General features: G+C 44.5%; 1 protein-coding gene across 1 annotated transcript in view; it reads left to right on the top strand.

Annotated features, from left to right (window-relative positions):
- Positions 1–15,169, top strand: part of GRIP2 (glutamate receptor interacting protein 2) — an 86,043-nt gene that overhangs the window by 11,944 nt on the left and 58,930 nt on the right. Inside the window, exon 2 of the mRNA XM_086755193.1 lies at positions 13,244–13,324. Within this exon, the coding sequence (XP_086611319.1) occupies positions 13,244–13,324 (81 nt within the window). The remainder of the gene's footprint in view (positions 1–13,243; positions 13,325–15,169) is intronic.

The raw sequence follows: 15,169 nt of genomic DNA, 5'->3' as shown, positions 1-15,169 counted from the left end.
AAAACTTGTGCTCTATCTGTTTACTTCCCATTTGTGTCTATGTTGGGGAGTGAGTATTGCAGTTTTCCTCTCTTTGAAACTGAGCATCTTTGAGCAGAAAAAGGTAGTGCAGAGAGAACTTGGGCACTTACTGCTTTTTGGCTCTGTTGGGGAAATACTCCTGTATCCTCCTGCTTCATATGAAGGTGGAATCTCAAGCTTTGAGCTGGCCAGAATCACAGAAAAGACTTATTAAGGACAAAAATGACCTTTTCACTGAACTGTGATTTTTCTTTTCAGCCAGCTTCTGCCCAAATGACATATTCATGTATTTTGTATTTTTTTTTAGACTGGGTTGTTTTTAGCCCAGATGATCCATTCACAATTGAGTGTGACCCTCTGCATAATACAGGTCGAAGAGCTTAGCTCAATTACTGTGAATCATGCCCAAAATCTCCTGCCTAAGGGGTGCTGAATGATTTTTAGAAAGATGCCCATCCGTCATGACAAGACACCCCATAACACAATGTCCAGGAGGTTAATTCTTCTCATGGGGTGGAAAGGGAGGATGCACGCGTGTTCCCACATACAGGTTGAATCTCTACAGCTTTCTTTCCCCCATTCTGACTCTCTGCCTCCCCGCTGAAGAGTTACGTGCTCTGCTGCCATGCTCTTGTGCCAGATCAGATCACCTTCTCCTCTTCAATGCAGCACTACCTTGTGCTTCTGAAGCTCCCTCACTACCTGGGAAGTTAGGAACACCCTATTTTGACAGTTCTTCTGTAAGACTTTGGAGGATGGAAGACAACAGGCACCATTTTTAAAGCAAAGATCATAGGGACCAAAAGGGAGTTTGTAAAAGGCAGAATAGGTCAAAGAATTCACTGTCACTATTTCTGCAGCAATTGATCTCCATTTCAAAAGGTGGAAGTCCTGACTTCTACCTGCTATGTCATCCTCAAGCTGTTACTTGTGCTGCGTATTCACACACAGGCTGTGCACGAGCGGGCTCAGTTCTTGGCCCTGCCGATAGCACCTGAATCCTGTCTCCCCATCTGTTCCCTGGACCTCTGCGAGTCCAAGCCCAGCATTAAGTAAGACAGAAAAAAAACCAACACAAAATATTTTGTATTGCAGGCATTGTTTTTTTGTTTTTTTTTTTTACTTTAACGATTCATATGTCAAAAATAAAAGCTTTTGCCTGCTTGGGTGTACCTTTTGACAAACCCTTCCAGCTGGGAGGCAGCTTAGTGCCAAACCCTGTGCAGTGAAAGTGGTCATGGAGTTTTACATTAAAACAAGGCTTCTTTTCATTTTTTGACTAACTGCAGGCTTTTTAAACAAGCAAGAAAATAGTGGCTGCTAGGTTTAGGTGGCACCAGCAATTTGAGTGTTAAAGTCTAATAAAGTGACAGTATTTAGTTTTATTTGATTGAAAAGCCACAATAGAACTGTCTTTTTTTTAAAATTTGATTTCACTCTGCATTTGTTGCTTGAAAGAAGGAAAATTCCCGGAGTTTGGATTCAGCAGGCTGCGTTTCTTATCCATCTCCATATTCAAGAGAAAGTTTGGAAGCTTGCGTGGAGTTAATAGAGAGAATTGTATTCCCTTGCCAGACAGGATTTACTGCTGCCTGCTGCATAGATTAATAAACCCAGTTGTATCTAGAGAGGCATTCTTCCCTGGGAACGGCGTTAGACTTTATCAGTCATTTCTCACCATATTAGAATTGCTCACTTGGATAACTTTCACAAAAGATCAGTCTGAAAATGTGTCTTATTCCTCTTTAATTTTTACTCTTGAAAGGTAGTTTCTTCAGATAACAAAATCAGTATATCAGCAATATTTCATCTTCCTAGCTTATTGTTGGACTCTCCCCAGTACAGTCTACACTGCTTAATAAGAGAAATTGCCAGATTGACTGGAAAATGTAACTTTAATAACATCATTTCAGGCACTAGAACCATTGAGAAATAATAACCTCCTTGAGTTGATTTCTGCGCTATTCTTGTCCCTCATGCACAAAATAACTGCATATAATGTGCATGTGTCTGTGCACGCAAATGTGACCTGCAAGGGGCTGAGAAACTGTGTCGTTTCCCCTGCCACCGGGTCATTCATAAATATAAACTGATGAAACTGTCTGAAAATGCCTGGGAGGATGAGATGGATTGTAAGAAGGGAAGTCTTTCTCCTTTTCTCTCTTTATTTTTATTATTTAACACTAGAAATTCAAATCTTGCTGGGGAGCGCTTAAGAAAAGCGAACGGGAGAGGGCTCACTGAGTGAAAAGGGACCTTTTTGGTGTGGATGTTGTTAGAGGATGCTTTGGAAGAGGTGGATAAAAGTGAAGAAGTTTGGGGTTTGTTTGGGAAAAGGTCTTTGTGCTGAAGACCCAGCCTATGCTATGCTTCAAGAAGCTCTCGATAAGCCTAACTTAATGCACAAAAGCATATTCTCACCAGAGTGGGGAAAGAGTTGTCCCTAATATGTTTAAATTAAAGAAAGAAAAGAAATCACAGATTACTTCAGAAGAACAACATAAGCTCCTCTGTGAGCAGAAGAACAAAATAACCCTTTTCAATAACCCATAACTATTTTCAATAGTTTTGCATCTAATATCCCTTCTTCTCCACCCTACTATGTAAAGGAAAATGAGTGGTGAAGCTGGCCTTAGAGCCGATCTGCACAGCAGCTTTTTGCTTTGCTGAAAGCAGTAATTTTGGTCTTTCCTGCTCAAAACACAATTTTAATGAAAGTTACATGACTATAATCCTCTTTCAGGCTGCTCTCTCTCCACCCCATGGCTGTTGGCCATTTGGTTCCAGAGGCGCAAAAGGACAGTAGCTGGATGGATGCACAAGACAGCACGTGAAGTTAATTTTTGCAGAAAACCAAACAAAAAACATGGAGCTGGATTTAATAAAAAAACCTAGTCACTTTTTTCAAGCATTTTTTCCTCCATCTCTCAGTACAGCTTGAGTGAAAATTAAGAACTGCTTCCAGGTCCTCTGTCGCACACTCCCTCGGATGCACTGATTAGATAAATAAAGTTACTCTGCGCTGGCTTCCAAAGCAATAACGTGTGACAGACAATGCATTGTAGCAATGTCTCTGGTATATAAAAGACATGACGGTAACGGCAGGTTGACTGCAGATTCTTAAATCATGTCTTTTTCACTTCTTCCCCTTTTATGCTTTTTTTTTTTTTTATGGAACGTCATGTATTTAAAGAAGGCATGAGATCTTGGCATTGCAAGCTGGGTCCAGCATTCATTCTTATCAGATAGGACTTGGATCAGTCCTTGGGAGGTGTTTAATATCCTTCAAAAGTTGATGTGAGTTAAATCTTTCCAAAGCCTGGCTTCTCTGCAAAGCCACCTTAAATGGGCTTTGTGTGTGCACGCACACACACACACACAGAGAAATTAGATCTTCTACTTGTTTACTAAATGCTGAGCCGTCTTCCATCGGTGTCATGTATCTGCTGAGGGCTTGTTGGGGGAAGAAATACTCTCTAGCAGCCCCTGGAAACCAACCTGCTTGGCAGAGGCACATTCTGGCTCGTGTCGTGGTCTCATGGAAATGGTTGCTTGAACCAAGTTGTTCCTTTAAAAGTAATTTTAGTTTCTTATTAAAAAGAAATAAAAATAGAGGAACAAAACATGGAGTTTTTTGTTGAACAATAGGCTATTGTATCTTTTATAGATCTGTTTCCTGTGAATAAAGCAGCAGGTGGTTATGAAATTATACATGCCTTGGAAGGATTGGTAGATAAATGAATACAGGCTTTAGAAGAAAAGAAGGGGAGACGTGGAGGGTGTTGGGAGATGAAATTCATGCTGTGTGTATCAGGGAGAGGAAATTAAGAAGTACAAGTTCCCCTTGAAATAATCTTGAAGTCTGGACAAGCTCTCCCTGGCTCAGATGCCAGGAGCAATGACTGTGCCAAGGGATGGAGGACATGCCACAAAACCTCTGAGCGCACAAGAAGCTGCAGTTGGTGGAACACATTTTCAGCCCAGGGAAGGGATTACAGCATCGTTGCAGCGGGGCTGGCACACATACTGGCAGCAGGTTGATAATGCTCTTGGGATGTTTGTTTGTTTGTTTGTTTTTCCCCCACTAGAAGCAGCTGAGAAAATGGGAGAAATTTCAGTCATCATCTTTGGGGCATGGACTTTGTTCCAGCAAGCACAGTTATTGTATGGCAGGGCTGTCCTCTCTGTCTGTGCTCTCAGAAAATTTGTGATAAGAGAAATTGAAGAGAAAACATTTCCCCGAGCCCTCATTTGTCTTCTGTGTAACTCATGAATATATACTGTGAGGGGATTTGTTTCCAGTGGATGGAAAAATATGAGGCTCTTCTTTGCAACAGGCAACCTCTGACATTTGTACCACAAATTTGTTGGTACATGTATTTATGAAATTAGGGAGGGGCTGCTCCCAGAATAACTTGGTCCATTCCAGAATGAGCTTGCTGGTTAAGGGGAAATTTAAAAAAAAAAAAAATCTTTGTGGTGCAAAGGAAGGGAGAAGCATTTCAAAGTCCTGCTTGGGTGTGAGTGGCTGCCATGGGAGACTCGAGTTGAGGATGCCCTGTGCTGATGGAGGTGAAGATACACAATCTGTGACGAGCACTGGGTTTTTCACCAGCGCACTTCCAAATGCCCCACCCCACATCTTGGAGAGTAAAAAGCCAGCAAACACTGGGCCTTTTAAAGGTTGGCTTTTTGTTTTGTTTTGTTTTTTTGTTTATTTTTTAATGCAGGGAGCAAACCAGTCAGTGTCATGACAATGAAATTGTGCTGCAGAATCCTAAAGCAAAAGTGATTTATTTTTTCCTTAGTTTTAAGCATTTCACAGGAGCATGGGCTATCTTGCCTAAGGATTTAGTGTATTTGTTGCTATATGCTTGGGCTGGTTTTATGGAAGGCAGGATAATGAACTGAAGCTCAACTTTTGCAGTATTCTAGGAAAAGCAGTCTGTATGTTACTGGCAAATGTTTTCATCCATTTGTTTGGGTTCCTTTTATTTATTTTCTTTAAGTTTTCTGATACAGAGCTGGAGCAATGCATTTCTAGAGATGGAGAAAGAACTTAACTGTATTGGGCTTAATGAACTCATGTATAAATTTTCCAAGGGCCTGAAGAGCTTTGGATTTAGCTGAGCAGAAGAAAATTGAAGCCACCTGCTGAGGAAGGCTTGAGGAAGGTGGGATCCTTCATGGAAGCAAAGTCCCTTGCCTGAAGCGGAGATGTGGGAGGAGCTCTTGGGCCATGGTGGACTCCGTAATTAAGTAGTTTCAGGAAATCACACAATCTCTTTGTAATGGTGTTCAAAATAGGCTTTTTTGTTTTCCTGTCTTAGCCTCCCTAGACCTACTTGTCTCTTGTGTTCAAGGCCAAGTGCTTTGAAGATGGGAGGCCACTGCTGTGTTGCTCTTGTGCAGAGCTGACACAGCTGTCTCTGGCCTGCTGCGTCGGTACTAAAATAACCCAAACTGCCCTTAGGGGATGTGCTGGAGAGTTCAGATGTGCACAGCCTTGCAATCAAACCCAAACCTGTTACTGGTGCACAAAATGCCACTGGGTGTGATGCAATGTGGAGTGCCAGCGTGGGGAGAGGTGGGAAGGGTTATGTTACTGTCTTCTTCTAATGGTGGTACAGCCCCTGGCCAGGCTGGGTAATTTGGGAGCTGAACACCAATTTGAGATTCAGAATGGGTGTATGGATGTATCTCTTTTTCCCTCCCCTCCTTCCAGTAATATGACAACTTTTAAAAGGTGTTTAGGTGCCTAAAGATACAAATAGATTATTATAGTCTGGTTTTGAAGGACACGTCTGCATCTTCAGGTGCTCGGGTATCTTTAAAACCCTGGGCCTTGGAGACTGGCTCCCAGGTGGCTGTGGTTTGAATCACTGCTCACTGCCTCAGCTGCTCTCACGTACCCCTGGCTGCTCTTTACCTGACTGCAGATAAATGCTTCCCTTGACTTACAGAAATAACTCTCCTCAAAATGGATCAAATCACACTTAGATTTAGTAATTTGGGTTCCTGCTTCCAACCCTGAGCTTTTATTCTAGAAAAAAAAAATACCATCTTGTCTTAGTGTGAACATCTTTGGGTTCTTAATGCTGTTTCAGTATTCATTTCTCTAAACAGGGAGTGCAATTACCCTATGGCAAAATAACTGTCTCCAACTGTCTTTTTTTCCATTAAACAAATGGGAGGTTTTACTTCTTGGTCTTCCCATAAGATTAATGCACTTTATCTGCAGGAACTGTCTTAAAGAGATCCAGGAATCTGAACAACTTGCAGACAGCAAGCCTAATTGTCACAGAATCTTATTTAGCCAATGCCGATTTTCATTAAGAGGTGATCTCTGTTAATAACGTAGACTAATAACTCTTCTAAATGAAAAAACCTTCCTTTTCCCCCCCACCAGCCAGGGATAATGAACTCCTAAATCAGTGCTCTTTCTGAGAAAGCTTCTTTTTTTTTTTTCTTTTATTTTATTTTTTGGGGCTTTTTTTTTTGTTTTTCCATTTTAAGAGAGATTGGCTTGATGTCAGGAGATCCTGATGCCTGTGCTCACATCCGTTGGGAATATTAACTAAGAAAAATCATGGTGTTATTGAGATTGATTTTTCTGCTGGTTGCTACAGAGAGAGGATTTGGCCCAGGATGTCTCTGCTGGTTCTGTGAAATCCGGGGGCTGTTGGGGTGTCTCAGAAAGGCAGCAAGTAAACCTTGGTGAGGGTTCACCAACTTGGGCAACAAATGGGTCTAACTGTTCGGGAAGCCGAGGGGTCGCTCACTGAGGGAAGTTGTGTATTTCCTTGCAGTTAAGTTTGACTTAAATGTATGCAGCTGAGACCTGCAACTCAACCAGCTGACTGCTAGATGATTAATGGGCAAACAAGCATCTTGGTTAGAGGAGAGACTCCTTTTTGTACCCTCAGTCAGAAGGCAAGGGTGAGGAGGTAAATTCAACCTTACTATTAGACCTAAGAGAATCCACATCAGACACAGCCATAGAAAATCGAGAGACCAAGGTCTGCTGCTCATGGAGCGACTTATCTTTTCTATCAGTGCCCTGGTTCTTAATCCAAAAAGTCAACGAGACCCAACACAACAATGCAGATTGGTTTGGCGGCCATCAGAAGGACAGGCCGTGGGGCCTGGCAGACAGGGAGGACATTGCACAGATCCGTTTCTCCCCATGTTCCCGGTTAATTTGGTTTGTTCCCTTTCTGTTTGGCTTGCAGTTATTAACAGCTGTTGCTCCCCTCTCCTTCCTTGTCTTCTCCCTTAAAGTAGAGGGTAGAAGTAGATAATCCCCAAAACATTAAGTGGTGAAAAAACAGGATGGTGGCGCTGGTGGCAGAGCAGGTGCCAGGACATTTTTATGTCCCTGTGGCCATCGCTAGAGCTGAGTTGCTGAATGACATGTGTGAAGCAAGCAGCAGAGCTCTGGCTATACAACCCCATGCTGGTTAATCACTGAGAGACTGATCTCTGGGCAGCCCTTGCTCTCCCTGCTGCCACTGGCGTCTCTCCAGTACCTCCCAGTAGAGGCGGGGAGGGACAAACAGCAGAGCTCTTCTGAAAAAAGATGGTTTCCTACCAAGACTGAGCTGCCTGCTCTGCTTAAGAGAGAGACTTGGTCCCATCTGGGGCACCTCTTTTGCAGCTGTGGTGTTCCTGTGCTGAGCAGTTTTGCAGGGTGGTAGCTGCTCCTCGCTGCACAGCCCCGAATCCCAGCTGGGGTTTCCCCCATGGAGGAGGCAGAGGAAGACTGAGTCTGCTGATTTTATTGTATTAGGGTGCAAGTTCCTGCAAAATACCTGTATTTTGCTGACCTCTCCCCGCACGTCACCATCCCTGGGAAATCCTGCGCCATTTTCTGTGCTGCCTGTTAAGGGGATGGTTCCTCTGCTGGGGGGTCTTTAGCTTCTGAGTTGTCTTGCCTGAAAACCCGGATGCTACTGGCATGATCTCAATTAAACAGGGACAGCACAAAATATTACAGTGCCCTGGCAGGAGGTGACACGTTGCCCTAAAGCTACTGAGGTGCCATTGACCACAGGCCCTGCTGAGAGCTGTCATTAACGCTCTGGCAGCAGGGTGGGATGCTGGAGTTTGTCCTGACCTTCCCTTCTTCCTGCCCCTGGTACTTCACCTAAAACAACAAGATGTTTATTCTACTCCATCATCTGTCAAGTTTGTTTTTGTGGGAATGAGATGGGATTATCTCATCTTTATTGTCACTGTGTGAGCTGTACACTGCTGTCAAACAGTTACTGCAGAGGAGGAGAGTGCAGGGCCACCTGTGTGGGGACAGGGATGCGGGAGCTCTTCCCTCCCTGGTATTAGTAAAACATAGAAATGGTAAAACTATTGTCAAAGAACCTACAGGAACTTTTCTGTATTGTCACAGATTCCCATGGGATCAATATATGGAAAGTGTTGTGCTCTCAGTTTTATTGAGGGTCTTGTGTACTTGGTGAGCTTTTCTGAAAGATCTAGAGCCAGCATTAACAGCGCTGCTTGAAAATCGCCAATTACACAATTTTTTCTTTGGAAAATTTTTGGCCCGCTTGATATGAGAGAAGCAGCTTGAAAAATGCACCTCTAATGGCTCCAGCACTGCTTGCTTGCAAAAAGAACCAGCACGGACTTAAAAAAAAAAAAAGTTATTTTCCCAGTTTTAGGGATTAAAGAGATTCATGAATTTTCAGTGCTTGGGTTGGTGCTGCGATTTGGGCTGACTGAGCAATCAGGCTGGTTACCAGCCTCGCCTCTGACTCGGTGCTGGGCTAGGCTGGAGAAATGAGGAAGAGCACAAAGCGAAGGAATTTATTTCTTAAAAAAAAAAACAAGTAAAGCCCCCAAAAACAACCCAAGCTCAAAAACTAAACTCCTCAGAAAAAAGTGACTTTGTTAATACCAGCTTGAGCGGCAGAGCAGGAAATCAGCTGAAAATGAACAAAGAGCCACGCGGCAGGGATGCTAATGCAAGCAAATGCCAATTCACACTTCGGCAGGCGGCGTGTGGCAGCTTCCTTTCCTGTTCAAACATTTTAGCGAGATAATGAGCGAAAAAAACCAAACATTTTTTTTGCATAATCAACTGATTTTGGAAGGGAGAAGCAATAGAGGGAAGGGAGCTGTGGTGCTAATTATTTGCCGGCTGATACGGCTGTCAATGAAGCAGCCCAGGACTGTGTAAGGGGTGCGTTGCTAATTGCTGGCGGTGGCTGTAGCTCGGGTGGTGGTGGAAGCTATTGTTAATGCAGAGGCAACCTGATTGCTTGCTGAAATGGTAGCCAAGGTGTGTTGGCCAACAGCTGTTGGGGTTGGGAGGGTAACCGTTGGCAAAGTGGGGTTTCATATCAACATTGATTGGGGTTGCGATGGGGAAATGAAGTGCAAGAGGGCGCTGGTGGCTGTATGGTCCAGAGCGGTGTGTTTATGTGAGGCAGATGGTTGACTGCTTTACTTTGCCAGCAGATAATGGAGTTGGCTTCGAACCATCTTGTGTGGTTTCCAAGAAATGCAGGGATCCTGTCCGCAGCAGAATGTTGCTGCCTTGAGCACGTTACCTGGGCTCAGAGCTGTCAGTAGTGCTCTCACGTGGAAGGCGGCTGCGTGCTGGGGTGGTCCTCACCGTCCGCAGTGTCCCATGTGACTGAAGGCACGCTGATGCCCCAGTGGCATTGAGAGGGTCCAGCCTTGGATGTCCCAAGGCATTTTGCAGGTGCCTTTTGCAGACTTACCTCCAGTGCTGAAAAAGCAACCTCATGCTGGGCATCCTGAGTTGCTGTTTTGGCGTTCCTCTTCCAATGTGCTGCTGCATTTGGGAAAGAAATAAAGGGAGGCTGTAGCTGCTGGGCTGTGGTGTGGGCAGGGTTGTCCTGCTGCTCCACCAGGAACTGCTACTTTGCTTTATACTCCCAAACCACCTTTATTTTCTAACTTTTCGCTTCTGCAAGGCATGGGGTGACAGAGAGAGGGTAAGGCAGGATATTAGGAAAAACCTTCCAGAGAGAGAAATTAAGATGAATGTGACCAACAGTGAGAGAGATTGAAAGCTCTGAATCTTTACCACTATCAAACAGCTACTGAAGAAGAAATGGCATGGGACTTTGCTTTTTTTTTTTTTTTTTTAAAAAAACAAAAGAGTTGGATGCTGAAGCTAAACTGTCCAAAGTAAATTAAACTTCATTCCAGAGTCATTAAGACCAGATTAACCTTGACCCTGGTCTCCTCATCACCCAAAGAACCATTGCTATTAAAAAATGCAAATTTAATTTTTAAACTTTCTGCTCTTAGAGTTGGTGCCAGGCTGTTCCAGTACCTATCTGAAATCAATGTCTTGCCTTGGTGCTTGCTGTGATTCTCTAGTGAAGTGCTGTTACTTTAGCTGTCAACATTGAGTAACGCTGCGAGATCTCCGTGGTCAGGACAGTGCTGTTTTATCCTATCTCTTCTTCCCCTTATTTTTCAAAGGCAGAGCTTCATTCCCCTGTTTCACAGAGGTCCTGGATGCTTGAGTATCAAGGTTCAAACTGTTTTGGCAGCAATGGCTTGGCATAGCTTGGTGATGGTCTAGTGCTAAGTGCTAGTTCTTGCTTCATTAGAAATCTTCAGTTTAGTGGTGATGGAAGAGTATTCAAACACAGGAGAAGAGTCCAGGGTCTGGATATCTACATTATCCTTCTCTGGGCTGCAAAATTTGGGCTGCAAAACTAAATGGTGTTTAGTTTTCAACTTAAACTTTTATGCTTGAAGGTGCAGATTTGAGTCAGACAAAGCTTTTTGCTGAGTTTTGTCAACTTGTGAAGTTACTTCAGCTGGGACAAAAAGAATTAAAACTTGATACTTTTTGTTTTCTTATTTTTTGAACTTATTTTAAGTGGAACCTTACTTCATTTTTCTTTTTAAAAAAATGTTCAAGCCTTTGAGCAAAATTCCCCTCCTACTGGTAAAGTGTAACCCACGTGATTCAATTTACACCATCGTTTTTCTGTTTGTGGGGAAAGAGGGCTGCCAGCAAACTGAACACTGGTTTTGATTTCTCTGTGTACAGACTGCTGTCTGGAACGGGGCTGAACAAAAGTCGTTGTTCCCTTTGTATGCAGCCAGACAAAAACTTCTCTGTAACTTAAATATAAGTTACCTAAGGACTGTGGACAGGAATAAATGGATAAGGTTTTCAAACAGATATTTATATTATCATGTACAACTTCTAAACCTTCACGGCTGTTGAAAAATTGGGAAGGGCAATCCAGGAATGCGGTCACTGAAAGTAAGAGTTATTTGATACTACATGGTTACTGGAAATTATTGATTGAAAAAGCACCAACTTTTTAGGAAATGCCATAAAAATAAACATTTTTAGATGGATGGCAATGAAATCTCTAGAAGCATGCTCCCTTCTCTGCAGATAACCTCTATGCCGATTAGGAGTCTTCCAGTAGGAGAATATAGAGATATGTAAATATTTTAAATTTAAATTTCAACTTATGCTGGTGTCGTGGTTTTGTTAGTGAGGGGGGGCCTAAGGTGGTAGCTTCTGTAGGAAACTGCTAGAAGTTGCTCCCCTTTGTTCAGTGGACTTGGCCGGGCCTAGGGTGGACCCACTGCTGGCCAAGGCTGAGCCGATTGGTAGCAGAATGTTCCATGATAACGCCTCTGCGATAACGTATTTAAGAAGGGGAAAACAGAAAAAAAAAAAGAGGAGAGAAGATGTGAAGAAGCTGAGTTGGGGCAGAGGCGCAGGCCTCATGGGCCTTGCAGGCCTCACCCTCTGGCCTCTCGCCAGGCAGCCGACTGGGCCCAACTCGGCCTGGCCCGGCTGCAAGAAGTGGAGAGGAGATGAGAAGTGAATAAGATGTAAAAAAAGATCCTGAGAGACATCTACCAGCCTGTTGTGAGGAACGGCTGCAGACGCCAAGGTCAGTTCAGAAGGAGGGGGAGGAGTAATGCGACTCCTGGCCAAGATTCCCCTGCAGCCTGTGGTGACGACCATGGTGGAGCAGGTTGTCCCCCTGCAGCCCATGGAGGTCCACGGAGGAGCAGAGATCCACTTGGAGCCCGTGAAGGACCCCGTACCGGGGGAGGTGGAGGCCTGAAGGCAGCTGTGGCCCGTGGAGGGCCCGCTGGGACAGCTGTTCTAGAGGGACTGCACCCGTGGAAGAGATGACCCACGCCGGAGCAGTTCCACGAAGGACTGTGGCCCGTGGGAGGGACCCCACGATGGAGCAGGGGAGGAATGTGAGGAGTTCTTCCCCCAACCATGAAGCAGCAGCATGAAACAACGTATGATGAACTGACTGCAACCCCCATTCCCTCTTCCCCCGTGTGCCGCTCGGGGGGGGAAGGTAGTAGAGATGATGTTAAGCTTGGGAAGAGGGAGGGGTGGGGGGAGGTTATCTTGTTCCCTGTCTCATTCTCCTGCTGTTTGTAGTAATAAATGAATAGTTTTCCCCAAGTCGAGTCTGTTTTGCCTGTGACGGTAACTTTAAGGATTTCTCCCTGTCCTTATCTCAAACCTTGAGCCGTTTTTCCCTGTATTTTCTCTCCCTGTTCTCTCGGAAGGTGGGGAGAGTGAGAGAGAGACTGCGTAGTCTGGTCCTGATCAGGGCTGAACTACGACAGCTGGACAGTGCATTTACAGTGCATAATACTATTTTCTCTTTCTTCTTTTTTTTTTTTTTTACATCACTTAAGAGAAGATGCTCTCTATATTGTGCAGAGGCTGGAACAGCAGTAGGAAAATGTGACTTTGAAATAATGGGATCTATAAGAATAGGCAATTTCGTTCAAGTATAGTGATTTAGTGCCCTGTTAGTGTCCTGATGTATAACTCCATTTGCAAAGACCGTAAGTTTCTTCACAAGCATAATGACAGGCTTAAAACTTGTGAGAGTAATGCTATGGCTTTCTCTGTCCTCAGCTGTTCCACGTAATTACAGGAGTAAGGGAATTTTGTTCTCTTCTAATGGATTAGCTCCAAGAGGAATAAATCAGATAATGTTATTGCCTTCTTGTTTCTTTCCCTCCCTCTCTAAAAAGTGAGATAGCCTGCACAGCACACTGCAAAGCCAGGGCTGGTAATGTTTTTTCTTGCCTAAGGTCTGTGATATGGATGTGATCTGAGTTGCAGTGTCACCAGGACAAACTTTTTACAGTGCTTTGGTTCTGTTTGTTGTTTTGGTGCTAATTTCAGCCTCTGTGTTTGCTCTGCTCGCAGATGATGGCCCTTACTCAAAGGGGAGCAAGGACTCTGGTGGGATGGACGCAGCCCTAGTCTCCAGGAGGCAAAGCATCCCAGGTAAAGGTGGGGATCAGTTCCTGCTCCAAAACATCGGGGATTCCATTACACTTTACTGGCTATCCCTGAAATAGATAAACCCCTCAAACCACTCATTTTGGTGCCTCTATCAGCAAGGCTTTACTGGAGGGCAGAAATGGACGGTAGTAACTGGTCTCAGTGAGTGGTATATTACTGGTGCAGTCACAGTGTGGAGTGGAGCTGTTGATGGTGGTTATAGGGAACTGGGAAAGGACTGGTTCCTGTGCTGGGCTGGTTCCCACAAAGAGGAAAACAGCAGCACAGGAGAGAGGGAAGGAGCGCTGCCACATCTGAGCTCGCTGGGTGGTGAGGGAGACTGGCAGTGTCTGGCAAGCTTCGTATTTCCCACGTGTGACTAAGTTTGTTTTGATATTTAGTCAGTCACAGCAGACTTCTGCAAGAAATAAACCTTTCCATGCAGAAACACCCCCGGAGGCAGAAGAGGGAGTGGAGAAATGGTAGTACGTTTGCCTCTGTTGGTGCTGGGCTTTGTCTGCCAGCGGCACACCAGCAGGTTTGAATGGGCTGCCCTGGACAAGTGATCTTCTTCCTGGGAAAGCTGGGGCTTGATTTTGACTTCTGATCATTAATGACCCAGTCTCAAATTTGGTTTATTGTGTTGTAGAGGATGGGAAGGAAACAGGGCCTTTTTGCTGCAATTTTTCTAGGGGATATTCTGCATTCTCTGGAGCTTCTGCAACACGTTCCCAACATACCACAGCCCTGACTGGAGAGAGGCTGACTCCCAACTCACGAGAGCCAATATTTCCAGCAACTCCAGCTTAAGATATCACAATGGGGAGGGCAAAACTCAGGTGTGCTTTTTCTCCCCTGGGATGCTTTGAGCAGCAAAATCCAAGCATATATGCCGATAGAAGAAATAAAGACTACTCTGATCTGGGACTTAAAGGGTGTTGAAGAACCAGATCCTGCTTAACCAGCTCACTTTTACATCTATGTGTGTCTGTGATAGTGGCAGTAGATTTATAGAGGCATTGGTCAAAATCCCTTATTGCTTACCTTGATAGATCGATCTCTGGACTGGCCTTTTTTCAGAGCAGTGATTTCTCCTTGAACCCATAACAATGGGTAATTGCACTCTGGGAGTTCTCATTTTAAACACTTATCAAGGATCAAAATTAAATCCCACTGAAGAGCTAATAATCTCCCCTTGCGGCACCATCTGTGTGGATCAGTTGTGTCTGTAGTTGAGAGGAAATTTGCAGGCTAGTGCCGGATGGTGTTCCTTCCAGCACGGTGGGGAGCCCTCCCAAAGTTTCTGGCAGCCCCTGGGATCCTGGGTTGACAAATTGAAAACTACGTTACTGTAGTTGGCGAGGGATCAAAACTGAGTTTAAAGAGTAGAAGCATTATGGACCTGACATTTTACAACGAGCTGCCAGTGCCACGTTAAATAGGTGCCCAGCAGTGCCTAAATGCCTTCCAGACTGGCACTACATTGCAAAGAGGTTTCCCACTTGCATTAATCAAGTGCACAGATTATTCTTGGAAGTGCTTTACCAAACAGGTAGTGCATGGTGGGACTTGAAGTGAGGTGCAATTTCTGGTGTCGTGGTGGCTTTGCACAAGGAGCAAAGTGCTAGTGGTGAGGCACCACAGTGCCAGATGGCACCATGTTTTCTCCCAGTGAAAGAGGGAGAGGTGAAGCCTTGCACCAGCATGGATCTTCTGTGTCAGTATGTTATTTAAGAGACCCTGCCTTGCTCTGGAAATCACAGTGTGCAAGAGATTGCAAATATTCCCACTCCAAATAGAGCATCTTATTAAGCCTGATGGAGTTTGCTGTGCAAACGAACTCCTGGC

This window comes from Chlamydotis macqueenii, chromosome 10, assembly GCF_036417535.1.
Source record: "Chlamydotis macqueenii isolate bChlMac1 chromosome 10, bChlMac1.mat, whole genome shotgun sequence".
Lineage (NCBI taxonomy): Eukaryota > Metazoa > Chordata > Aves > Otidiformes > Otididae > Chlamydotis > Chlamydotis macqueenii.
Note: the sequence above shows the minus strand (reverse complement) of the source record. Positions and strands in the feature narration are given on the sequence as shown.